This window comes from Camelus dromedarius, chromosome 15, assembly GCF_036321535.1.
Source record: "Camelus dromedarius isolate mCamDro1 chromosome 15, mCamDro1.pat, whole genome shotgun sequence".
NCBI lineage: Eukaryota > Metazoa > Chordata > Mammalia > Artiodactyla > Camelidae > Camelus > Camelus dromedarius.
In genome coordinates, this window is record NC_087450.1 from 36726995 (window position 1) to 36754156 (window position 27162).

The window sequence follows — 27162 nt, forward strand, 5'->3', positions numbered from 1 at the left end:
AATATATATTTGTTAAAGGAACAAATGAATGAGATGAAAATTTTACTTCTGTTATAGTTCCTAATTTTAACACAGAGATCCAAGAAATTAAAACATGAAATAGATATTTTCCCATGAAAATTAATGAATAGACCAGAGGGAAATTCCTGTATTTGGCTGCTATGCAAAAAGGCAGGTTTTCTACTTCTGTTACTAAGACCAGAAATCTCTCTTCAGCAGGGAAATAGAAGAAAGAGGGGCCTACCTTGAAATAATTTAATGAATTCTTCATCTCAGTAACTTTTTCTTCCATGGAACATCTGCAGCTCTTAACCTTCTCTTCCAAAGCATATTCTCCATGTTGAATTCTTGACAGTTCTTGCATTGCTTCCGTGAAGCCAGTTTTGAGTTCAGAGGCTAGGGCCTGCAACTAAATAATACACAAAGAGTGAATTCACTTTGCTATAAATTGTTATAAATGGTACCACTGACCCCTTGGATGTTTCTTTTGTTTGAGAAACCCGGCTCTTGAACATGTGCAGACCTCATTTACTAGCAGACTAAAGTTTGGACAACCTACGGCAACCCTGGCCCCATTCATCTGGGGAAAAGAGGGTGGTCTTTATATCGCACATGCTGAAGCTTGATACTGACAGGAAAACAGGCAATTATTTAAGTTTACAAGTGCTCCTGCAAGCTACTATTTATTGTAACACCAGTAATTAAAAAGAGATTTACTTGAAAAGCAACATATGCATGTGAAAGACAATGCTGAATTCTCAGAATTCCATGAAAGAAGGGCTGGGTCCTATTATCCCTGGTTGTTAAGAGAAGTTGCAGAAACTCAAGTTATTTTTTCCTTAAAAAATGAAATGATAAAGAGTTATAATTAAGTGTATCTGAATATTTCTTTAAAAGGGAAGAAGTTTTTATATATATTCTTGTATGATATCATGGAAAAGAAGATAATTGCATTTCCAGTGGCAGGAAATACCTGCAGTGGTTAGAAGCGCAGCTGTTGATAGTGATGTGACTCATCTTCAGCTGTCAAGCCTGGTTGTGTAGAAATACACACCTGGATTTTTAGTGTCAACTTCTAACTGAGGAGAGTGTCAATTTTGGAGTCAGATCCTAGCATTCTCCTGTAAGTACTAAGACCTGAGACAAGTTGGTTAACCTCTTTGTAGTGGTTTCCTCATTCATAAAATACCTATAATAACACTTCGCAGAGCTGTCTTGAGAATTAAACGAAGAAATATAGGTAAGGTGCCTCCCACAGTACATGCTTGGTACATAAAAGATGTTCAAGAAATTTTAATTCTTCTCTCCCCTTTACGTGGCAAATCAAAAAATTACGCACAAACAGAAGTGTGGAGAAAATGGAGCACTTCTAAATTTCGGTTTTATTTATTGAACAAATGAAAAAGGCATTTTCAACAGACAGAAAGTTAAGAAAATAATAACAATAAGAAAATAATAACAAGGTAATAATATTACTTTCCTGGCTTTTGTGATCTTACACTCTGCTAAGTAAAGGAATGCTTAGCTCTAGATTGCTTTTTAAAACAAAACTATTTAGCAGGTTTTTCTATAATTAAAAGTATCCACCAAGTATACTTATTTTAAAGGGATGGAAGTGAAAATCCAGGTACCTTAACAATTTCTTCAAATGCATATTTTTAAACATTTTTAAAAAAATCTGTTTATCCAAATGGTTCTAACTTGCAATGGCATCTCCAATTATAAAGTGACTTACTCTCCTATACCACATTTTCAAAATATAAGTTTTTTGGTTCACTGTGCTTCAGAAGTTTTCTTTAGAGGGCTAGGAGGAGGGAGAAATAAGAGGAACCAAGGAGACCATTCTGAGGAAAAAAGTAGGACCTGCCAAGTGTTTGGAGCAGAAAGACTGGGAAACAAAATGAGTAACCTGTTTTTCATTCCAATCATTTTTAATTCTAATTAATCTTTGTGATGGATTTCAGCACATGTCCTAATTCCATCATCATGATGGATTAAACCACCAGATCAACTGCATTTGATCTGGTAATCTTCATTATGTGAATTCATCCTCTGTGAGCAAAATGAAATTGATGGCTATATAATACCAAAGCAAAACGTAGGCAAGTTTTAAAACTGAAGGAAGGAAACCTGGCATTCACTCAGGCTTCCTGCTTGTAAAAAAAAAAAAAAAGGGAACCATTTTCCAACAGAAATAGGTTTCATTTTCACTGCTCCCTTAGGTGGACGTGTGGAGTTTTCCCTAGGAGCCAAAGGCTGCAGCAGGGTCCTAGGGGAAAGGACTTTTCCTCACCTGTAAAACCCCAGCTGTCAACAAATTAAAAACTATCAGTAAATTTCCCTAACAGCCAGATTATATAAGGACTTTGGGAATTCTGAAACCCTTTTGAGCTATGAGCCTGCTTCCTTTCCATATGTTCACTTTGAGCCCAGGAGACCTGCCACTGAAGTAATACTCCTGCTTTGGTAAACAGCTTCACAACCACTGACCAGCCAGGGAGGGGATGCTGTAGTGAATACAGTCATACACTTGAGACACCCCTTTTAAGATGCTTGGGGCTTTTAAACCCTTTAGCTGCTACAGACTGATTTTGCAGTAAAACTGGCCATTCCTTTGTGAATAAAAAATATTCTGGAGACATGGACTTATCATCTTTTTTCTGTTCTCTCTTCAGCTTTCTTATTTGACAGCCCACAGCCCACCCGAAGGATTAGAAATGGGTGTCTACCTTGTTCTCCAGCGAGTTGAACACGTTCCTCATCTCGTTGATTTTTTCATGAAGCTGCTCTAGAGAGGTTATGATCCCTCCATCTTGCCGCTGAAGGCGGGCTCCCACTGGAGGCAGGTTCAGGGAAGACTTGTACTTCGAAGCCTACGGTACCACAGAGGGCATCTTAGGCTCAAAGAAATAGGGGAGAGGAGTCCGAATTCTTCCTATTTCCTGCTCTTAATTTTCTTTCTCTCTCTCTCTCTTTTTTTTTCTTTTTCACTTTCTTGCCTTCTTAACTCTTCTCAAGGTGACTTCTAGTCAATGTCTTCCAATTTTTTTTTCCACCAGAGTCCTCAAACTAAATTTTCACAAATTATTCAAGTTGTTCCAACTTGTTTTTTTTACACAGACTTTTCCTTCCTTTCTGTCCCATTATTAAGGTTGGAAGGCTACTGTGAGGCAAATTCAGGGGACTGGACCTATGCCTTGAGAACTCTACAAAGTCATAAATGTCAAGATCTGAGAAATCTCCACAAGGCAGGCCAAATTCCTCCAATGCCTGGCTAAAGGCTCTATAGGAGCAAAAGCCTGAGTATTTTGAAGTAGCACGTGATGGCAAGGATGCCATGGTAATTGCTTTGGTTTCCCCCTAAATCAGGGTTGTTACATGGTCTTTCTGCCAGCTTCCTAATTTGGGGCTTCTTTATTAATTCAATGCAACAGATTAATCCATTGCAATTAATTTAATGCAGTGATTTAAAACACAAAATGGGCAGCAAAACATTTTGAACAGTCAAGATTAAATTTCCCAGATCTACTCCTCTACACTTCCTGCAGAAGTTGATCTTAAAGTCATTCTTACAGGGCACTATTGAAGCTGATATGAAGCCTGGTGTGCTGGAAATTTATCTTATCTATTCCTGGATACACCATGTATCTAGTAGAGTTAACTTCTCTGGTGTTAGAAGAACATTCCTCAATGGTAAAAAGAGACTGAGGCTCAAACAGGACTTTCAGTTCCTAGGAAACATTCAATAGCAGTTTTGGTGATGAAACCTATTACTGCAGGAGTGGTTCCCATGGTTTTTCAGTTAGAATTTCTTTGGGCACGTAACTCATTTTCTTAAATTATTTTCATTACAGAGGAAAATAAAGAAGAAAAAAAGAGAATCACCCCCAAATCTCATTACTTTAATATAACCAGTGACGTATTGACATATTCTCTTCTATTTTTTTCTATGAATATAAATGCAGATATTTATATAGTTGAAATCACACTAAAGATACATTTTGATTCTGCCCTTCTTTTTTTTTTTTTGCCTAACATTCTTATAAGCCCTTTCCCTTAGCCCTCACATTTTTTTCTGTGTCTATTTTTAATGGCTGGGGGAAGATATAGCTCAAATGGTAGAGTGCATGCTTAGCATGGATGATGAGGTCCTGGGTTCAATCCCCAGTACCTCCTCTAAAAATATAAATAAGTAAATCTAATTACCTCCCCACCAAAAAATAAAATAAAATAAAACTAAATTACTTTTAATGGCTGTATAATATTCCATTACAGATGTATCAGAGTTTACCTACTCATTCACTCTTGCTATAAATTTATATTCTTTGTAATTTTTCAATATAAATAATGCATTGAAATATAATACTTGTTATTTAAAAGTTTGTATATAGTTTAGATGATTCCCTTAGGATAAATTTCTAAATATGAAATTACTGTGAGTCAAAGGATGTTAGGTAGGATTTGACCCAAAGGGAAATGTACTATATTGGAGGGATTAAATTAAATTAAATTAAATTTAAATGTATTAAGTTAATTAATAACTATGCAAAATATATTTCACTAGAAGGTTTAAAAAGTTATAATAATATGGTTGTATATTCTTAGAAACATTCTGTATTATGTACAGTGTCCTAAATTAGTATATTTGGAAAAACATGTCTTGAACAGGATGTATGAAGCATAAGTAATATAAATGGTGGAAGCTGAAGTGTTTACATTCCTAAGGTTACAAGTGAGCCAAAAACACAGCTGGAGTTCAGATCATGTGTGTGAGAGTTGAGCTAGAACTCAGTTGTGCAGTTACCACATCTGTTGCCTTAATCGGGGACCTCACCCTCCACTTCTCATGTTAATAGGATCAGTATTTTAAAATGCATATGCAAAATAAGGTAATCAAAGGTGAAACAACACAGTCTGACTCTGGAGAAGCAATTGGGGTGGAGTTTGAGAGGGTTATGTACAGAGGATAAATGACAAGAAGGAACATGGGTAGACTTGGATTCAAATAAAAGGGAATACACTAAGCTAAGGCACAGTCCTAGTGGACACCACACTGATTCACCTTGTTCCACAGTGGTTGTACCTGGAATGAACTGGGAGATGGTAGTGCTCATACTCCTGTTGGCTTCTGTGACCTAATTTAGGGCACTGTACCTTACTCTTAACAAGGAGGTCATGTCCATCCAAAGAACAGGGAATCAATTAGGGATGTGAACATTTTAACACTTTTCCTGCACTTTAATAATTTTCATAAAAGTCTCCATCAATTTATACATACTCATTGGAACTAAATACTAGTATTTATTTTATTATTTGCTAATTAGGTAGTCAAAAATAATACTCCTTGTTTTAATCATTGTTTCTTGGAGCTTCAGCCTTTTCTTCTATTTATTAGCCATCTGTAATTTTACTTTGGTAAATTGTCTGTTTGTGTTCTTTGCCCATATTCTACTAGGGTTTCAGGAGTTTTTTCTTTTTTATTTCCATGAACTATTTATATATCATTAAACCTCTGTAATATTTTTGTAGGAATTTTCCCAGTTTTGTTATTTGTCTTTGAATTTGTTGAAAATATTTTTACTTTGGAAAAGTTTTTAATTGTGATGTGGTTGAACCCTCTAACCCCTTCCTTTGTGATTTCTTCATTAGTGCTTTTTTACTTAGAAAGACGTTTCACATCCACAGGCAAATATTCACTAATTCTGAACTCTTATGGTTTTATTTTTTATATTTAATCATTCAATCCACTTTTGAGTTTATTTTGATTAGAGTATGATGTGAAGATCTCTCCTTTCTTTTGCAAAGAACCAGACAATTTTCCAAACACCATTTGGCACCAGAGACTAAATGACTTCATCAGACCTCTTGGCTCAAAGCAATATACACATCTTACAATATTCATTCATTCATTCAACTAATATTTATTGAATATGTATTATATTCCAAGCACTATACTTTATTCTGAGAATACAACAGAGAGCAAAATGTACTAAATCCCTGCCCTTGGAGCTTACATTCTAGAGAAGGAGATAGACAATTATAAAATAAATAAGTTAATATTTACTATAATGTCAGGTAGGGTTGGGGGGTCTATTGAGAGAATAAAATAAGGAGATAGAAAATGGCTGAGATGTCACATTTTGCTTCAAATTTCATTTTTTACTCTCCCTTTTTAGTGTAGATTGTGTCTATTATGGTTAACCTCTCCCTGCTTCCCTCCATCCTCTTCCTCTTCTTCTTTGTTTACTTCTCCTCCTTCATCTTCTTTTGGTTAAATGTTGCTTGGAGTAAACAGACTAGGGCTTAGGAAGCATTCTTTTAATACAAGGGTGGGGTTATGATCACAGCATCACAGAGGTCATATAGACCAACTTCACTTCCACTGCTTCACTTGTTCCTCTGTGAACAGATGTACTTGGATTTGTGATACAGTAAGAGAATGAGGCCACCCCCTGCAGCTATGTTTAGCCAACATTCAGGGAGTGACCTACATAAAATCTATAACAGGCTTTAAATCATACCTGAGTTTAAAGAGATAGTCACATTCATTCAAATGCCATACACAGGCCAGACGTTAACAGATGGGGAGGTGGGTGAGGAACACACCTTGGAGGTCTTGGACGCATGAGGCGTCAAATCAGCACTGAATGAAGACTCACTCCAGTTTCCAGGCCTTTGTTCAAGCTAGTCCCTCTGCCTGAAATACCTTTCCCCAGATCCACTTACCAAATGATCAACTTGTCCTTAAATGCCTGGTTCAAACCCTTCAGTCAATATTAATTCATTCCTTGTCTGTATCCCACAAAATTTTGTCAATGCTTCTGCTGTAATTCTTGTAACAGCCTACCTTGTATGAGATATTAATTGTATGTGTTTTCCAGGACACTTAAAAATGAGGATGTCTGTTTCATCTGTTTCATCTCCCATTAGGCCAAGCAGTAGACTCTGCACGTAGTAATTGCTCAATAAATATGCATTAAGTTGAAACAAAGCTGTTTCCCTTACCCCCTCTCATTGCTGGTCTAGGTTTAGGAGCAACCTAATTAAAATGTTTCTATAATCCTGTGCTGGCTTGCCCTAAGTGGGTCCACAGCAGTGCTCTCTTGTGTGGTATTTCTGGAAGCTAGTTATTTTCACTTTACTGTTACTTAAACTCAGTAAGTCTAAATTACATTTCCTCCGAACTATCTGTTCTTCTGGATTCCTACATCTCTATCCAGGAGACCACTCTTTTTCCTAGTTACCAGGGCTTAAAACCTTAAAGTAAACTTAAAAATCACCTTTTCTCCCAACCCCCACCAAACCCTGTCAATTCTTTTTTCCTTCTCATGCATTCCAGATAACAGTGCCTTTACTGTTGAGAGAAGCATGGATTTCCCTAACCCGAGCTGCTTTTACGTTACAAATTATGTCAGAATAAACTCTATGATTTTTAAGGACAGAAATTTACTTCAAATTACAGTTGGAAGATAGAAGTCAAAGAAATATTATCAAGAGAGTGAAAGCAGCCCAATGTGACTCTCACTGAAAACATTTTACATAATGTTTTGTAGAACGTTTATCTCCCTTGTAAATTACATTATTCTCATTCTTTAAAAGGAGCTTAAGTTTTTTTCTAACATCGTATTTGAACATTTGCCTTATTAACCCCCTTCTATTCTCAGTTCTCCCTGCTAAAATAAGAAACAAGGAAAAATAGAACTTGCTCTCTCTCCTTCTCTCTGATGGAAATGTTACTGCACAGTGTAATGGCCACAGTGATGGTGGCAGCAGTCAAGAAGAGCAGAGCTGATGTGGGAGGGGTGGTGCTGTATTTTATAGACTGGATAAGTTGACCTTCAGTAATCAGTTCTCTCCAAAGTACAACATGAATGGTGCTCTCAACCTTCTGCCTATCTCACAGTCTTAAGTGAACAAATACAATGATATATGTGGGAGCTTTTTTGAGTGCTAAAAAAAAAATTTATGCATAAAGGACAGCCATCAGTGTTACACATAGGAGAGCTGGAAACAATCTATGTCTTTACCTGGTAAATCTGTGTGGAAGGATTATTCATTGGCTTGTGTTCATTCTCTCCTGTAGGGAGAAAGAGCTTTGGTTAATCAAGCAGCTCGTTCTGTCCCTATGTTCTTCAGGCACATGCAGGGAATAAGGGGACTTACAAGATCCTAAATCTGTGCCTGCCTGACAGGAAACCAATGATTCGACAGGAACAGAAGATAAATGGACATAGGTGATTGTATATTACATCTCAGTGACCAAACCCTATCTACCTGATACAACTCTTGTAGTAGAAAACCACGTTCTACCGTGGTGGGGAAGTTTCCCGAACTGAATGATGAACAATCATTAGTTAGCCAGAAGGGAGTGCCCATGAAAGTCTCTGCCTTATTCTTGGGGTTGACTGATGTTTACTGAGGGGACAGTTCCACAGGCAGGAAGGAAGCTATGCAGCTGTCACTCTGTTGTTCTCAGGAGGCCTGTGTAAAATATCCCTTCCTTCTCCTGCCTCTCATCCTTGCTAAACTTCTGACCTCTGCCCTCCTGTCACTGTCCAGATCAGCTAAGGGAATCTTGCTGTCCTCCTGGCAAGAGGGTTGATAGAAGGGAATTGTCAAGCAAAGGTCTGGAAAGAATTCAAGCAGGAAGAAAACAGAATTGTCAACATTAGAGACTGTGAAACACAGGCCAAACACAAAGGATGTAATAAGTTATAGAAACCATTTACACCTAAGGAGGAAGAAAGGTTGGCCTAGAATGTACCATTCAGAATCACACTGGCCCTGGAGAGGAAGCAACCATGTAAAATGTGAAGCCCACGGGCAGCCTGTGCTTATCCATTCTGCTACATCTCCTTGTGTCACATGTATGAATCAGGCAGTTTATAGACAAAACCCCTGGTTGCAAACATTTAGTTGTATGGGTGTGTATATTGTTCTCCTAAGAAATGCGGGTACAGGAGACCCTTCCTTAGAGGAACAAGCCTCAGTATGTTAAGTTCATAAATAATGCATAACCTCAGCCCAGAACTCATACACTGAAGGCTGTCCCTGTAAAATCCAGATAGTTTGAGATTGCCAAAATTCCCACACAAGCTTGAGTAAAGACTACTTTGCCCATTTAATGGCAAGAACAAGAACTTGGGAACAGAGGCCAGGCTCCCAGATCAAACACTGACACTTTGTGAGTATCACCCGACATCTCTATGACTGTTTCCTCACCTGTCATTTGGAGATGATCACAGAACCTACTTTTGTATGGTTGATTCTGTATGGTAAAGATTAAAAGAGAAAGCCCTTGTGTTTCTAGGCCAGCCAAGAAAGTGTTGAATGTCTTAGTTGAACATGTATTTTGGCCTTATTCAGCAGGTTGGTCTGAAGCAGTCCTAAAGTTGCTGCTAAGAAAATTAAGATAACTACTCGGACCAAATTACACACATGTAGCATTTCCTGTTTCTTCAGCACCAAGTCTCTGCTCTTTCTGGTCATTCTGTTATGATGAGGAAATGAGACTAGTCAAGTTAACTATTATCTTGTTTTGAAACAACAGCAAGACAAGCCTGTAACCTGCATTTCTTAAATTCTGAGCCTTAAAGCAAGATACAGGAGAAATCTAACCTTGCTTTGTTTTGGTTTTTTCCATGGTGCCTGTTTCTTCTCTCCTCCAGCTTATTCTTCAACATTGCATCTTCACTGTTCCTGGATCAGGCCATCCTCTCTTCCCCGGACCTGTCCATTGAAATGAAGAGTAAGAGACAGCAGGTGGAACAGGTGAAGTGACGACTTATTTTCTGTGTTAGCGTTATTATTATTTTTTACTTGACTGTTGTTTTATTGTTTTGTGTTTTATTTCTTTAACCATTTCATACATTTTTGTATCCTGTACCTGATAATTCAATGTCTTAAGTTCTTGGGTGTCTAGATCAATGTTATATTTGTTTCTGCCAACTATTCATGTTGCCTTGTTTCCTTCGATACTTGATAACTGATGAATACTAACTCAAATTTTGGCATTCTAAGAGCTGAAAGTTTTTTAATTGAAGTGTATTTGATTTACAATGTTATGTTAGTTTCAGCATACAGCAAAGTGGTTCAGTTATATATATATGTAGATATATATATATATAAATTCTTTTTCAGATTCTTTTCCATTATAGGTTGTTACAAGATATTGAATATAGTTCCCTGTGCTATATAGTAAGTCTTTGTTGTTTATTATGTGTTAACTTTAAAAAACTGAAATAAACACAGACATTTGTGGCAACATGTAGTATATGCAATTTCAGAAGAGTGAAAATATTAAGTTGAGTATTTAGCTTTAAACGCAAAGGTAAATATTTTGTCAGTAAGTATGAAATTCCTTACTTAAAATTATGGTAGATTTTAATATGCTATATTCTTTTGGGGATCAAATCAATTAATTTAAACCCATTGATTTAATAGCAGGGTATAGTTCAGGGAAATTAACTTGAGTAAGTATGAAGGCTAATATATCTGTTTCTATTTCATTAACTAGTAAATTCCTTGAGGACTTGTCCCCACTTTTAGCATCTGGTAGACCCCTTTACACCAGGAGATGCTTGTTAAATGTGGCCAGGCTGTTGTGACTGTTAGACTTGAAACTGCCAGTTCAGAATGCAGTCTAATAATCAAAAATAATCAGTATTGTGGACATTGGCCCTCTTTTTAGCTATCTAGAATTGTAAACCTTTCCAGTAATAGGGGAACTTCCCAACCTTATGCAGCTTGATCAGAGGCCTCTCCTTACAGAGGCTGAAAGTGCCAGGTTCTCCTAGCCTCCCTTGCAGCTAAGGTATGATGGACACATGATGCTTCTCTGATACACCCACCCCAACTGACACTGGCAGCTGCAGGAGGATTTCCTGAGACAGATATACCTAAATATCTTCTACTTTCTTAGAAACAAAAATAATTCCTAAGACAGCAGCAGCAGTGAGGGTAGCGATAATGACCATGATCTGGTACAGACAGTGTGGGTAACTCAAGCTGCTGCGAGTGGTGCTTTCCTTACCAGAACAGCTGTACTGTATGACTGGGGGCATTGCTGCTGTCTGCATAATCCCAAACTCGGTTCCCTGGGCTCCCAGCAATTCTATGAGCTGCCCATAACCTTTTAACAAATTTTTTTGCTGCTTAAATCAGACAGAATTGTTTTCTGTTACTTTGCAATTAAGAAACCTGATTGAAGGGGGAGGGTATATCTCAGTGATAGAGCATGTGCCTAGTGTGCACGAGGTCCTGGGTTCAATCCCCAGTACCTCCATTTAAAAATAAATAAATACATAAATAAAATAAATAAACTGAACTACCTCCCCCCCAAAAAATAAAAAAAAGAAACCTGATTAAAACAGTCAAAATATATTAACACTATCCAAGATTGAGAAAACACAAGTTATAACTTTGTTCGTTGCTCTAGAAAAGACATATCTGCTCCATAATGACAAAATGCAGATCAGTAGTTGCTTAGGGCAGGAAGTGAGAGTTAACTGGGAAAAGGCACAGGGAACTTGTTAGGATGATAAAAATGTTTTGTTGCTTAATTGTGGTTAGTGGTTATACAGGTGCATAAATTTGTCAAAACTTATCAAAATGTGTATTTTTGACAGTGTGCATTTTATCCTATGTAATTTATACCTCAAAATAGAATTGCCGTTTCATTCACATATTGAGGTTTGTAAAGGAAAAATGATAAAATTGCCAGAGCCTGGAGGGTGCATATGGATGAAAAAGCATTGGTCAATAGCTACGCAGTTATAAATGAGGGATATAAAATAAAGAAAGGCCCGAAGTGAAGGCCACCTGCTATTTGGAATCTTGTACATTTGTACACTTTTCATGTGAGCATGAAAGCTTTGTCAAGATAAGGCATCTTCCCTAGCTGTCTGAATCTCTTTCCTAGCTGATATAAGCATTGCTAAGGTGAAAAGTTTCTTCTCCTTAGCAATTGACCATTTATTTAATATTTAGTGCATTCCATAATGAATATAATTAAATCACAAAATGTGAAAGCCAAAAGGCACTGAGAAAATTATTTAATCCAATTTCTTCATTTATAGGAGAAGCAACTGAGGCCTGGAGAGAGGAAGAAAAGTGACCTGCTCAAAGCCACACAGCTTTGAAAATAATTGTTAGAGGTGATTTCTGTTACCTTTTTTTGGGGAAAAAAAAATTTGAAATACATAAAGCCATATTTTTATGGATAATTAATTCCAGACGATTTAATTATCTAATCTACAACTAATTAAAAACAAACCAAAAAAACTTCATCAATCATAGATAAAATGTAAATTTGTGCATTTTCAGAGCTAGGACATCATCAAGCTCACATATGTACAAATGGTTACTGATTTCAAGGAGTAATAAGAGGTATGTGATTGCTGAAAAATAAATGAGAAATTTTATTTTTTTAAATTTAATTGCAAAAACAACCAAACTACATTTCAAAACATTTAGAAAATGTAGAGGGAATAAAGCAACTATAATGCCTCTACTTAGCCATCGCGATCATTTGATTGTATTACCAGGCAATCATTTTTCTCTTGAATGTTTTACATGATTGTTAATGGAGCCTACCTGTCATTTTTATCTCCTTTTTCACCTATGTTATAGCATACACATTTTACTTTGTTTTACAAATTGGATCATTATTATCCATGTTGTTTTTATTGTGGCCATCTGTGCAGAGAGTTCCTCCCTAGTCCCAGCCAGTGTTAACCATCTGCTGGTGTTCTTCCATTCCTTTCCCCATCCTCGTAGGATCATATCTGAACGTATATACAGAATGTACATATTTGGGGTGGGGCTGTTGTTGTAGGGTCATACCATATCTCTCTGCATCCTCTCTCTCAGTTAATCCATCATGGTAGTCTTTCCAAGTTAAATGATATCAATCTAAAGTTATTTTTAATGGCTGCATAATATCCATGGTACGAATGACCCATGTTTATCATTCCTGTACTAATGGGCATTCCCTTTATTTCCATTATTTTGTCACTACAAACAATGCTACAACAAATATCCTGGTATATAGAGCCACACATACTGGTGCTTTTATGTATGTGGGGCTTTAATAGATATGACTAGGCTGCTTTCCAGAAAGACTGTATTTATTCTCTTTTCCTCCCGGAATACTGCATGAGTACCTTTTCTCCTGCATCCTAGCCAATAGTGGATGTTAACACTTTTTGGTTCTTGCCAGTCAGATAGGTGAAGAGTGATATTTCATGGTTACTTTGGCTAATTTCTACTGCTGTTGAACATATCTACATATACTTACTGGACCTTGAGATTTGCTCTTCTGTGACCATCTATTCCTCTGCTTTGCATATTTTTCTATAGGGTCATCTGCCTTTTTCTTATCAATGAATAAGGGCTTTTATATAATATAGGTTAAATCTTTATCTGTCCTATGAATTATGACATCTCTTTTCCCATGTATCTTTTTGTCTTTTGACTTTGTGGTCACTTCTGCTCTTGAGACATTTTTAAATTTATGAAGTTAAATAACTTTCCCTTAATTGCTTTTAGGTTTCTTGAGTTGGCTTAAAAGCTCTCCTCAGCCCAAAAGTTTGTATATATATTTTTTCCTAAATTTTCTTCTAAGGTTTTTTATTATTGTTAAGTATTTAATGCATCTGGATTTTGTTTTTATGTATGGAGCAAGGGAGTGTTCAATTTCCTTATTTTCCAGATAGCCACTTGTAGCTACACTAGTTATTATGTAAGTCATCCTTTTCCTTCATGGAATTGAAATATCATTTTTATGATGTATTAAATTCCCATGTACACCAGGATCTATTATGGACTCTCTATTCCATTCTGATCTCTCTCTCTGTTCCTATGCCAAAATCACAAATTATACAGTTCTTTAGTGTTTTAAAAATACTTGGTGAGGCAAATCAGCTATTACTCTTTTTTATGATTTGCTTTTCCTAACACTTACTTTTCCATATAAATAAATGTACTCCATGATTATTTTATCCATTACCAAAAAATACTGAAATTTTCATTGAAATTACACAGATTTATATATTAATATAGGAAAATTAGCATTTTTCTTACACTGAATCTTGTCATCCAAGAACAATATAGTTCATCTCATTTGTCTGAATCTCTTGCTTTATGTTTTTCAATCAGATTTTATAGTTTTCTCTTAAAGTTCCTGTTCTTTTCCTGTGAAATTTATTCTTAAGGATTTTATAGTTTTTATTGCTATTGTGAATGGCATTTTTTTCCATTTCCGTGTCTCTCTAGTTGGTTTTTTATTCTCTTTTTTTTTCTTTTGGGTATTTATTTTGTACTCTGCCACCTTGCTAAATTCCTTTATTAGTTATGGAAGATTTTAAAAATAAATATTTCTAGGTAATTTTTAATCCTCATTTTCAAATTTTATACTGGCTATTTCATTATATTTTATTGTATTTGTTAGAGATTCTAGAATAATGTTTACTAATAATGGTGACAGTGGATATCACTATCTACCTTCTGGTTTTAATATAAATGGCTTTAAAGTCATTTAGAATCACATTTTCTACCTTTGGTAAATAACAGGTATCACGCTTAAGTAATTTCTCTGTAGTCTTTTTTTTTTTTTAAACATTTTTTATTGAGTTATAGTCATTTTGCAGTGTCAAATTCCAGTGTAGAACACAATTTTTCAGTTATACATGAACATACGTATATTCATTGTCACATTTTTTTCGCTGTGAACTACCACAAGATCTTGTATATATTTCCCTGTGCTATATAGTATAATCTTGTTTATCTATTCTACATTTTAAAATCCCAGTCTGTCCCTTCCCACACCCTGCCCCCTTGGCAACCACAAGTTTGTATTCTATGTCTATGAGTCTGTTTCTGTTTTGTATTTATGTTCTTTTTTTTTTTTTTTTTAGATTCCACATATGAGCGATTTCATATGGTATTTTTCTTTCTCTTTCTTGCTTACTTCACTTAGAATGACATTATCCAGGGATATCCATGTTGCTGCAAATGGCATTATGTTGTCAGTTTTTATGGCTGAATAGTATTCCATTATATAAATATATCACATCTTCTTTATCTAGTCATCTGTTGATGGACATTTAGGCTGTTTCCATGTCTTGGCTATTATAAATAGTGCTGCTATGAACACTGGGGTGCAGGTGTCTCTTTAGTCTTATTTTAGTAAAATTCTTAAAAAATTTTTTTTTAATTTTCTTTTGTTTGTTTTTTTATTTTGGAGGAGGTAATTAAGTATTTGTTTATTTTGATGGAGTTACTGGGAATTGAACCCAGGACCCTGTGCATGCTAGGTACATGCTCTACCACTCAGCTATACCATCCCCCATAAAATTTCTTATTAGGAATGGCTACTGTATTTTATTAGTCCTTTTAGCAGCTATTGATAGAATTACCTTTTTCTCCTTTGACTTATTATTATAATGAATTATACTGATTCCCTGATATTGAATCATCCTTACATTCCTGGAATATTTGCTTAGTCATAGGGCTTAGCTTTTTTTTGGTACTCTGCCAGATTCTATTTGTTACTATTTAGACATTTTGGCATCTATATATTCATGAGTGATTTTGATCTGTAGAGGATTTATTGGGTTTTGCTTTTTTTTATTCTATTGGGGGGGCATTAAGTTTATGCTAGCTTCTTAAGGTGAATTAGAGTTTTTTTTACCTTCTATAATCTAGAAAATTTTCAATTAAATTGGGATTGTCTGTTCATTAAAAGATAAGTAGAGCATAGCTATGAAAACATTTGGTCTTGGTGCCTTTCTAAAAAGATAGACAGGTCTTTAAATCCTATTCAGTTTCTTCAAAGGTAATTTGTCTATCCAACTTTTTAACTTAATTTTATAATTTATATTTTCCTAGGAAATTGTGTATTTCCTTACGTTTGTCCACAAATCTGTTGATAGAGAATAAATATCTTCCCATGTGCTATAAAAGGAACAGTGGAGAGAGAACGAACGTTTATTGAACAGCTACTATGTGCGAAGCATTATGTTTCATATTTTATTTATATTGTCACATCTAATTGAATCCTCATACTGATCCTGTTTAGCATGGATCATTATCCTCATTTTACAGATGAGAATACTGAGGCTTGGGGAAATGAGGTAATAATGTGCCCAGGATCACAAACAAGAAATGGCAGAGGGAGCCAGGATTGGAACTCAGGGCTCTGTGATTTCAGAGCGGGTGGATTCACTCCTGGACTTCTCCATATAGTTTCACAATCAGTATAGTTCATTACTGAAAAATAGTTGTTTGAGGAATTGTGTCATTGTTTTCTTTGCGTCCTCCAATCATTGAATATTAGGATCATGTTCTGGTTTTCCTTCTAATAAAGGAATATAAAAAAGAATATAGCTTTTCCCCCATTTAAGACATTTTTTCCCTTAGGCTAGGTTTCCAGAAGAGAATTACTAGTTTGAAGGGTATGATCTTATTAATGAGTAATATATATTGAAAGGTGCCTCTTAAAAGGAAGAATAACAACAGGATTGCATGGAAAAGTAGTAAGACTTTTTCTGGAAAGAGCTATACTACATTATGAAATTCCCTTTGAGATCTCACTTGCGGTCCACTTCATTTTGTATGGGAATCTCTCACTGTCTGAGCCCAGTAATTCTTACTCTGCCCTTCATAGTACTTGCATCACTGCCTCCCCTTGAATAAATCAGATGCTGCCACATTCTCACCAAGTTAACATGCTTCTACTCTTTGCCAGCCTTCCTCCTTTCTTTCCATCTCTACAATAGCAATAATAGCCTCTAAAAACATCCTTCTGGGCCTTGGCAGACCCTTGAGAAAATACTAGTAAATTTTTAGAAAAAGCCTGTTTGTCTCTGAACCATGCCTGATGATTATATAGAGCAATGGCTTTTAGTCTGTACTTGGAAGCCCTCAGGTTTTTTTGAGCCTGTCTTGGGAACAGAGAGAAAGTCACCAAGCTGGTGAGGTTCTGGGCCCCCCTTCCCAACCCCTTCAACCAGAGTCTCTCTGTTCTTGTCTGATTCAGACTGTAGCTTTTGGGGAAGGATTTTCTTTTAAAATGGGTTTCTGCTGCTTAAAAACAAAGATTCTAAAGTTATTACAATAGAGAAATAAGAATGTTGAAACATTAACGTAAAAAGTTATAGCCAGACTTTTGTGAAATTAATTCGAATAATAAAATTAATACTATTAATAAAGTTAATAGAAGCCTAAAGAATACCAAAAAAATCTCCTCACCCTCCCCCATACTGACCTAGAATGTATAACCCCCCCCCACAAATGCAGGCATAAGACCACAAAAACTCAGGATTGTCTATTACTTTCCAATTACTGCTGTGACAGAAAAGGAAAGTTTGGCACTTTGGGGAATTGAAATTAATTGGAAGCAGACTGGAGTTAATTTCCACTTCAGTGTCCTTTATTGAATGGGTCTTCAGTGCACATTTCTAATTTAGCAGAATGAGAACTTTTATGTTGGGGGTAGGGTGATGAAATATTTTCCCCTGAAACTAAAGTAATTCATCAGGACAAATCCTGCAAACGTTTTCAGGGAGGAAAGTCTATATGATCTTTGTGATGTAGAGAAGTGCTTTGAAAAAAATTATTAAAGGGGTTATTTGTTTTTTTCTATACAGCCTAAAAGCAACATGTATTTCATGAAATGATGGATTTCGTGACCTTGTTTTTGTACCTGTGTCATAGTTTCCAAAGCATTCTTACATCCATTATCTCACTTGATCACTGTAGCACGTAATAGACAGGGCATGTTACCATCCATTTTATACAGAAGGAAACTAGCTCTGAACAAGTAAGGAAGTAGCTCCAAATGAGACCATTATTCTTTCTTCTATTTTCTATCTTTAAATAAACCACTTTATGCCACAGGATTCTGAAACACTGTAGTATAAAAGGCCACTTTTGCTGTCATTAAAAATGCATCAGTTCCTATGTGGGGTCTGATAGCTACTTGAAAAAACAGATTGAATGGGGTAGTAAAATGAGAAAAGTTTTGGCAAGTCTAATGAGAGAGAGGGAGATTGAGAGAAAAAGAAAGAATGCAAAGTAGGACAAAAAATAGGGTGTAATTTCTGATTCAGAGGCTTTGAAATGTTATTTTAAAAATTCTATGTGTATTTTATTGGCAATAATTTTTAAAAGCTAAATAAAATGGACAATTTTTTAGGAAAACATAAATCTTTGAACTTTGCTTTAAAAACTGTAAAGTCAGTTACAACAGTCAATATTGTAAGGGGGATATCGAATATCTACCCCCTAAATAAGAAATAACTCAGGATAATATCACAGGAAGTTTCTATCGATAACCATGACTCTTTGTTACTTAATCCATACCAGAAAATAAGATATATGTAAATTACTAGATCCATTCTATGAGTTCCAATTCCCAATCTACTCTAGAATGGCCTAAATAAATATACAAATAATCTAAATAGAATATCAGAAAACAAAAATGCAACACTGTAACCAGTAGTTTGCTCTAGATTATAAAAAATGTCTTGATTTTTCTAGCTTAGAAATCTATTAGTGGAAGGAGGGTATAGCTCAGTAGTAGAGTGTGTGCTTAGCATTCACGAGGTCCTAGGTTCAATCCCCAGTACCTCCATTAAAATAAATAAATGGATAAAAACCTAATTACTTCCCCACACACAAATTTTTTTTAATTAAGAGAAAAACCAAATAAAATCTATTAATATAATTCATTAATCAATACAATGCAAAAACAAAAAACCAAAAACAAAGAGCACAATGTGACCCTTAGAAGCAAAATGGTAAGGAGGTAAGGCAAATTTCATAATACATAGGTATGTATGCAGGTGTTTAAAATGAGGTTACCTTAGCAATAATGTAACTTTATACCCACTTCCCCAAATATATATATAATCAAATCATCCTTGAATACATAGCAATTTATGATGGCAAGGACAATAAATTAAAGAATTAAAATAGGACTCTGTCACCTGACATCCCAAATAATAAGTAGCTTTATTTTGAAAATGGTTTTGGTCCTTAAGTCAGCCTCTTACTTGACCTTCTGCAAATATAGGTGTTGCTAGAAATTGAGTGGCCCCTGCCACAGAATCAAGTCATAAGGCCATCATCCCATCCTTGGTTTACTACCTGAATGCTAGTTCCCTCACCAGACTGTAAGCAGAAGAAGGTGTATTTTATTCATCTTTATATCCTAGCTCCTTGCCGCATTCTGAGCTTGTGCTCAACAAATGTTTATGGAAGTGAATTGAATTCTCATCCAATAGACAAGAGAAACATGCTTTTTATCACATGTGCTTCACATAAGCAAAAAATAATTAGTGGTAAATATAGAAAGAGTTTAGCCTGGAGGGAATTTTGTTAGGGAAACAAATCCCTATTTTATTAAGCAAAATTTCACTGGCAGAAATATATCCCTGTGCCCACCATTGATGAACCAAGAGAGAGCAGGATTTCCTAACAAATTGCCCTGCACCAAAACTAATTATAACCAATACTCCACAGCTGCCCACAACCTTAGGGTGCCCAGAGCCAGTGAGAGAGGGGCAAAGCACGGAGCGTGGGCAGTTCCAAAGCGCATAGAACACACAGAGGTTCTTTACATCTGAGTATGGAATAAGAGAGGTCCTCCCTCCTCCATTCCACTGGCACATTATTTTTGTTTTGTTTTGTCTACCTAGTATCAGTCAAGATAAAGTAATTTGGTTGAGTTGCTACATCGATCAGAAAAAAAGAATCCTAGCATGCTATTACACACAAAAAACAGTCTAAAGCCTATAGATAATTATTTTAAATTTAAGAATGCCTCATTTAGGACATCAAAACTTACCCGAATTTCAGACCATAATACTTCCAGAAGCTCTTCCAACTCATTTTATTAATTGGCATACATAAAGTTGGAACCTGACTTGGGGAACCTGGATGCTTCATGAGCTGTGGGTCTGGTGAGGAGGATGTGCTCTATCTCTTTTCTAATCCTGGTTTGACTTGTTTTAGTTTCAACCTTTTAAACAGGTTCTCTCCCTGGATTCATCTGAGTGGAAGTTAAGAGCCTCCCAGAGACATGCTATGCAAGAGACAGAGGGCACTGAGTCGCCGAATACAAGGTAAATACCAACTTTCAAAGAAAATTAAGTGACTGTTGTATTTTCACTAGGCCAGTCCCGGTTGGAAGAGAAGGAAGAGAGTGAGAATTGTGAGGGGAGGGAGCCCTGAGCTCCAGAGAGAGCCCCCTCCAGCCCGAGGGGTGATCCTCATTTGCAGAGGGTAAATCCTTAACTAGTCCTCAGGAAGTATGCTTCCTGCTAAAGCAGAAGCAGTGGCAGGACTCACAGGATCTGAATCGCGTAGCTGAGTTAGTAGTACCTTGTGAAATAGAGCATCGGTTACTACTGGCAGCCTATTTTAGGTGAGAGGGGAAACCAGGTTACTGCGGACACTCCTGGGAGAATTTTTTTCATAGCTCAGATGAAATGACATCCAATTTGGATCTGCCTTTGGCACTTTCAGAAGTGCTAAAAAGGAGAATAGAGTAAAATCCAATCTTCAGAATGACTAATTTCTCACTGCCTCCCAATGAACTCCAGGACTTGGAAATCACAGACAAATTGTGCAAATCTATGACCTCAGTTAGAATAGGCCACAGCCTGTGCACCACTGACAGGGCTCAGCAATGTTCTCTTGAAACCACAGCATTCGCCCTGCAGGACTAATCCACCCATGGGCCTTATGCATTCCTACCTGAGGACCTCAGTCCCTGCAGTTAACCTGCCTAAAACCCTCTGACCTCTGCCAACCCAAGTCCTTCCTGCTCCACCTTCAAAGGGCAGTTCTTGTCTCATACCCTTCATAAGCCTGCCTTGGCCATTCTCAACTGTCATCTTTCCTCACTGAGGCAAGGGTTATCTAATAACGCATTATTATTAGAGCCCAACAGCATAGTACCCTATATATAAGAAATAGTCAACGTGTTTATTGATTGATGACAAATGTAAACTCATCATTAGTTTGATCATTTCTTTTTAAATTTTAGTCTATTTCATGCCTGTCCTCCTCAGAGCTAAGGCATACTGAACCCAATCAACGGGTAATTTCTTACCACATCTGCTAAATTTGGCACAAGGGAAGAAGGCCTAGAAACATTCCATAAAGAGACCAGAACACGGTGGGCACATTGGGGCTGGTTTTACTGAGAAGCTGTGTTCTGATTCCTAAATCTCGTGTTGCACTGTTTCAGTTTCCTTTTTGAAACAAACTGGGACAGAAATAAGTAAACAAAACATAGTATAGAAGCGCTCCATCCTCCTGCCTCCAAACTGAATTACATACTTCTCCCATCCCAGGCAGTTGCATAGCAATCCTGTTCTTCAGAACCTTTAAAAAATATATGGATTGACACAACATTGTAAAATTATTATAAATCAATAAAAAATGTTTAAAAAAATATGGAAAGATGCTGAACAAGCTCACTTGAAATCTATCCAGGGCCGCTTACACACACTGCAGGAAATCATTCCCTGTGTAGGTTATGCCTGTTCATCTTGCTCTGATGTCACTTGAAATGGTTGCCTTACCTGATGGCAAGTCACTCTGACAAGCACACACAGGCTGCCCCACATCTCCTGCCTACATTGCTATGTGCTTAGTGCTCTTCTCAGATCAGGAAGGCCATGGTGGCCATATCACCATGTTGCTGAGTAATATTTGGAGACACCCTGCTAGATTATAGCCTCAGCATTTCAGAGGCGTAAGGACTTTGAGAGCCTCCGCATACTAGAGATGAGGAAATGGAAGCCCAGAGAGGGTGCCTGGCTTTCCCACAGCTGCCCAGCCCCACAGCGAGTGAGAAGTGAGAGTCAGCGCTCACTCCAGTATTCCCTCCTTTCCCTGACACTGCCAGTCAACAGGTGCACTTTCTTCCTGACTCTCTGGGGAATACTGTCTCATAGTTCTATGGCAGGAAGCCTGATGAAAATGTTTACAGATTGCATTATCAAAAAGCAAAGTGGATGATCTGAGCTTTGAAGTGTGGCGCATCTAGATTCAAATCTTTACTCCGTTATTTAAATAGTTCATGACCTTGGGAAAATTGCTTAACCTCTCTAAGAGTCTGATTAGCTCTGTCTCTGGTATGATTAATAAGTCTCTTGTAGTGATTATTACTAACCTTGGCAATTTTGCCTAGGACAAAGCTGCATGCTCTAGCCTAAAATCAACAGAGATAAAAGAATGGGGAGGGTATAGCTCAGTGGTAGAGTGCTGGCTTAGCATGCACAGGGTCCTAGGTGCAATCCCCAGTACCTTCATATAAATAAACAAACCTAAATTACCCCTCACACACACACACACACACACACACATAAAATCAATAGAGATAGAAGAAAAAGCAAACATTAGATCCTCCCGAGGGGTCTAGTTTCAAAGGTCTTTAAAAGTAGGGACTGTATGCTAAGCTTCTCCTGCGGCCCCGAGCCCCTAGCTCATAGGTGCATACTGTGCAGGCGCTGGTTACCACTTCAGGAGCCAGAGTGGAGAGCTTGCGTCCACAGAGTCCCCTCGGTCCAGCTGTGGAGAGGGAGGGAGCCCCCAACAATCAGTTGCTTGGCAATCTCGAGCCTGAATATGGGGTTACAGCTTGATTAAGGGGCTGTGCAACACCAATCTTTCAGAGGTTCTGAAAGAACCCTGGCAATGTGAGACGGACAAAACCATACTTATCAGGAATTCTCTCAAGGAAGGTGTCTTATGTGATAGAAAGGAATGTTTTGAGGATGTGTGAATATATGTGTGTGTGTGTGTGTGTGTGTGTGTGTTGGGGTAGGGGGTGATGGGATAAACTTGATGCAGGCTTGAGTGGCAACTAATGGGTGCCAAAAAGCCTTCTAAGAAGGGTGAGTCTGGTTTTATTGTGAGATTTTTGTTTTGCTGAGTGGTGTAGCCAGTGAGAGGCCAGAGCTGACCTGCTCTGCACCCTGGATGGGAGGCCCAGTACTGCCCTTGAGGCTGCTCTGTTTCCACTCTACCTCCATGAAGGAGTCAGCCTCTGTTCCATTCAAATGTTGAATAATGAAAGAAAATCCGTTTGATTAAGGGCCAAAATTTTAGTCTGCCTCAGATCTCTCCATCCAGCTTTGCTTGTTGGGCCTTAATTTTGTACCTCAGGAGCCCCTTCTCCCTAACTCCAGCTCATCAGTTCTGCAGATCACTGCCTCACCCTATCCATTTCTTCTTCTGAACCTTGAAGAGGCTGCCTGGGTGGGGCTCCCTACATGTCCCTGTACAAGTTAGACTCTAGTTGATGTGATTTTGCTACTTGTAACAGCTAATGTCTGGACTAGCTGGATTTACTTGATTTGTTTCTCTGTTTCATAGTATTTCAAATAAAACCTCAGAGTAGTCAGTATGTGTGATATAGATGTGTAGATGATCACAGTTCATGCATTTCATCAAACACTTGCCCGTGTACCTTTGTTCCTCCCATCTTCTATGCTTCAAATATCTTTCCTTACCTAATGAAATATTTCTCATCCTTCAAGGCTCAATTCAAGCACTGCCTTCTCTATGAAGCCTGCCCTGGTCCTCCAAGTCATCATTAGTCAGCCCTTCTACTACATTCTCATACCATGTTGTTAGTGTCTCTCCCTGCTGGGATTTATAGGCAGTAGTCTCTGTGTCTGTTTCCCATACAACACTGTAAACTAACTAGGGCAGGCATTGTTTCTTATTCATATCCATTGCACCTGATGAGTATCTGGTTCTTACCAAATGAGAGTGCTGGACTTTAAGCCTCAGGATAAACATAGATTATCTCTTTAAAGTAGCAATTTTACCCAATGGTAAGCAATTTTTAAAATTACTATATATTTTTAAAGGCTCAGATATTTCATAGTAAGGCATGCAAAGTTAGCTCGAGTTTTAAAGATAAATACATTTATATCATTTGTTCAGATTCCTCTGATATGAAAAGTTTGAGAACTTTTTGCAGTGGGCACTCAACTCAAATTTGAGTTGAATTTAATTAAATTCCAGAGGATGTTTATGGTTAATGATTTCTTTCCCTAAAGAAAACATTAGGGAGAGGTTGGTAAAAGGATACAGACTCTCAGTTTAAAATGAATAAGGCCTGAGGATCTAATGTATGACATGATGACTGTAGTTGATGAGACAGAATTGTATGATTGAAATTTGCTGAGAGTAGAACTTAAATGTTAGCACCAAAAAAAAAAAAAAAAAAGACAAAGGTAGATATGTGAGGTGACAGATATGTTAATTAACTCAGTAAGGGAGATCCTTTTACAATGTATACATATGTCAAATCATCACGTTGCACACTTTAAATACCTTACAATTTTATTTATCAATTATGCCTCAATAAAGCTGGGGAAAAAGAAAACAACACAGAACTTTATTTATTTCTATTAATAGCAAGGAGACACATTTTAAAAAAGTAATGAGGTAGAAAGGCAAGCTGGAAAAATCAGTGCAGTGTCACCTAAAACTGTAAATTTTGTTTTAACAAAAGTTCACTATCTAAACATGTAGGCTGAGAAATCTTTCATGGCACTACCCTTTGGTAAAGACGAAAAGCTTCTTTGTATTTAAAAATATATATATTATGCATTATACACACAAAATAGCATGTATAATATATGTACAAGGTTAGTCTTCAAAGCCTTTATAGCATCTAAGTAAATTTTTAAACAAATAATAAATATTTATCAAGTGAAATATCTTTGAGACTTCATTGTCTTACCTCACTTATGAAGCCACTGCCAACAAATAGGAGGTGAGACTAATACTGGATTTTTGGGTAGGATATATTGGTTTATAGCCAAATAGAAATGCACCAGCCATGACATTATTTGTAAGCCTGGCTTCATACTACGTTACTTAGAAACAAAATTACAAAAATAACTTTAAAGCGAATACCTGCTCAGTGTAGAAAAATTGAGAACCTGACCTATTTACCACCTTTCTCTTTCCTACTCTTCGCAGAGTCAGTAGGACACCAAATGGGTCAGGAATTACTAGAGGACAATAGAGGGCAAGAGGGTGTGGCAGACCAGGAGTGATTGACTGACACTGGCTTTCCACTGATTGTTCATGGGACTCACTGCAGTGAGGGGCTGATGTACTGCCCAAACTCTGAGTTTTATCTTACAAGTGCAATTTCAGAGCTTTAATCTCCCAGTGTCTTTTGTGAAAGCAGCGACCTTCCACTCAATTCCATTTGATTTTAGCACCATCTTTTTAATAGCATATTATTTCATCAACCATCCCTCAACAAATCTGAATTGAATAGTCTTACCTCCTTTTTATATCTTATTCTATCATCCACATTAGTATTCCTATGATCATTTATTTAGTCACACATTAATTATAGGCTTCTCACCTACCAGTGAAAATCTTGATCAGGATACTTCGGTGATACCTAAAGTTCAGGCGTCCAAACACCGTAGACAAACCCCTTCTTGATCTGGCCTCTACCTAGCTCTGCAAACTCATGTTTAGTCACTTCCATATATACGCTGGGCTCCTATCACAAAGACAGCCTTGTGGTTCCCTGTCCTTTCTGGCCTCTAGGATTTACAGATGTTATTTTCTCTGTGGATATCCTTCCCCTGCCCTGGGCAAAGTGTCAGACTCCTTGTGTCCATCAAGACTCTGGGCGAGTATCACTCTTCCTTTTCTTGATGTGTCTCAGTAAAATTAGTCCCTGCTTTTCTGTGCTGCCATTGCATCTTGTCTGCACTTCTATTATAGTATTTATGTTAAATTACTAATTTAAAAAATCTTACTCCTACAAGGTCAAGGGTCTGTATACTCTCAGGGTATGCATAAATCCCTTGAATTATAGGCAGAATTCTATGCAGATTCATTTTCTTCTGGGGGGAAGGTTCAGATCTCGCATCAGATCCTCAAAAGCATCCATATTTACTCTGTCAAAACCAAATTAAGAACTATTCCACTAAATTATGAGTAAAGAATGAGTGAAATCTATTCTTTGAGTCTCTACAGTTAGATACCAAATAATGGCTGAATGAGCATTTCAGTCATTATTTAAAGATAGACATTTATACTAGTAAAGATATATAGTAAATTCAACCTCCTCTATTCATTGATGTTTTTAAGTAGACAGAAAGTGTGATATAGTGCAAAGTACATTGGACAAAAGGAAAGATATGGACGGGTTTACGTCAAACTACTAACAGTGGTTATGCTTGGAAAGAGGGATGGGCTTTTACATTTTACTTCTACTCTTCTGTCTTGATCAAGTGTGTTTGTTTTACAGTGTGTACTTTTTAGATTTGAAATTTAAAAATAATGCTTTGAACAACGGGACTTCTCTCTCTTTTTAATTTTTTTATTGAAGTATAGTCGGTTACAATGTGTCAATTTCTGGTGTACAGCACAATGTCCCAGTTATGCATATACACACATATATTCATTTTTCATATTTGGGACTTTTCTCTGAAGTGCATTAAACATCTAGCTTCAAATTCTAGTTCTGTTACTTATTTAGTTTTGTGACCCTGGAACCTTATAACTTAACCTTTGTAAGCCTGTTTCCTCAACTGTAAAATGAGGATAAGACTTACCCATCCCACATAGTTATTCTGTCACAAAGCCTAATATAAAGTAGGGGCTCAGTAACTATTAGTTGAATGTAAAGTAAATGTTGTCATTCTTAAGGTTTTTTGGTTTTTTTTTTTTTGCAATTCTCAAAGACATCCAAAATAGAACTCAATTCAACCATAGTTCATTATTGTCTCAATACTGTGAGTGAGTATTCGTAAATGCAGAGAAGGTCTGATGTAACATGGCTGTTAGCTCTGACTGCTCACTAATAAAGGACTCCCATAACATGTTCATTTGTTTGTATTTAAACAAAGAAGGGTTACAGAATTCTTCAAAACAATTTGGAATATTTGTACCTCAAGAATGAAGTACAAGAACTGGTTTAAACTAAGTAAAGTACAAGTACATTGATTTAACTAAGCCTCAGTTTATCTGCGTTCTTACTAGTAAAAAGTTCTTTGCAATTTTCACTCACCTTGTGGCCTGACTCCACCAGTAGTCATCACACCATGTTTTGCGAAGCTTTCTTGATGTCTTTAGAGATTCTATAAAAAAAAAATGGCA

The 27162-nt window shown here is 36.9% G+C and overlaps 2 protein-coding genes across 3 annotated transcripts in view; one reads left to right on the forward strand and one right to left on the reverse strand.

Annotated features, from left to right (window-relative positions):
• Positions 1-9643, reverse strand: part of ARHGEF33 (Rho guanine nucleotide exchange factor 33) — a 43972-nt gene extending 34329 nt beyond the window's left edge. For both annotated transcript variants that reach the window (XM_031466865.2, XM_031466866.2), the window contains exons 1-3: positions 9619-9643; positions 8028-8077; positions 245-409 (exon numbers count right to left, since the gene is read on the reverse strand). In XM_031466865.2, the coding sequence (XP_031322725.2) occupies positions 245-409; positions 8028-8077; positions 9619-9643 (240 nt within the window). The remainder of the gene's footprint in view (positions 1-244; positions 410-8027; positions 8078-9618) is intronic.
• Positions 1-27162, forward strand: part of DHX57 (DExH-box helicase 57) — a 117702-nt gene that overhangs the window by 31807 nt on the left and 58733 nt on the right. The window contains exons 4-6 of the mRNA XM_064494566.1: positions 9669-9771; positions 12078-12155; positions 20035-20126. The gene's annotated coding sequence lies outside the window, so the exon portion shown is untranslated. The remainder of the gene's footprint in view (positions 1-9668; positions 9772-12077; positions 12156-20034; positions 20127-27162) is intronic.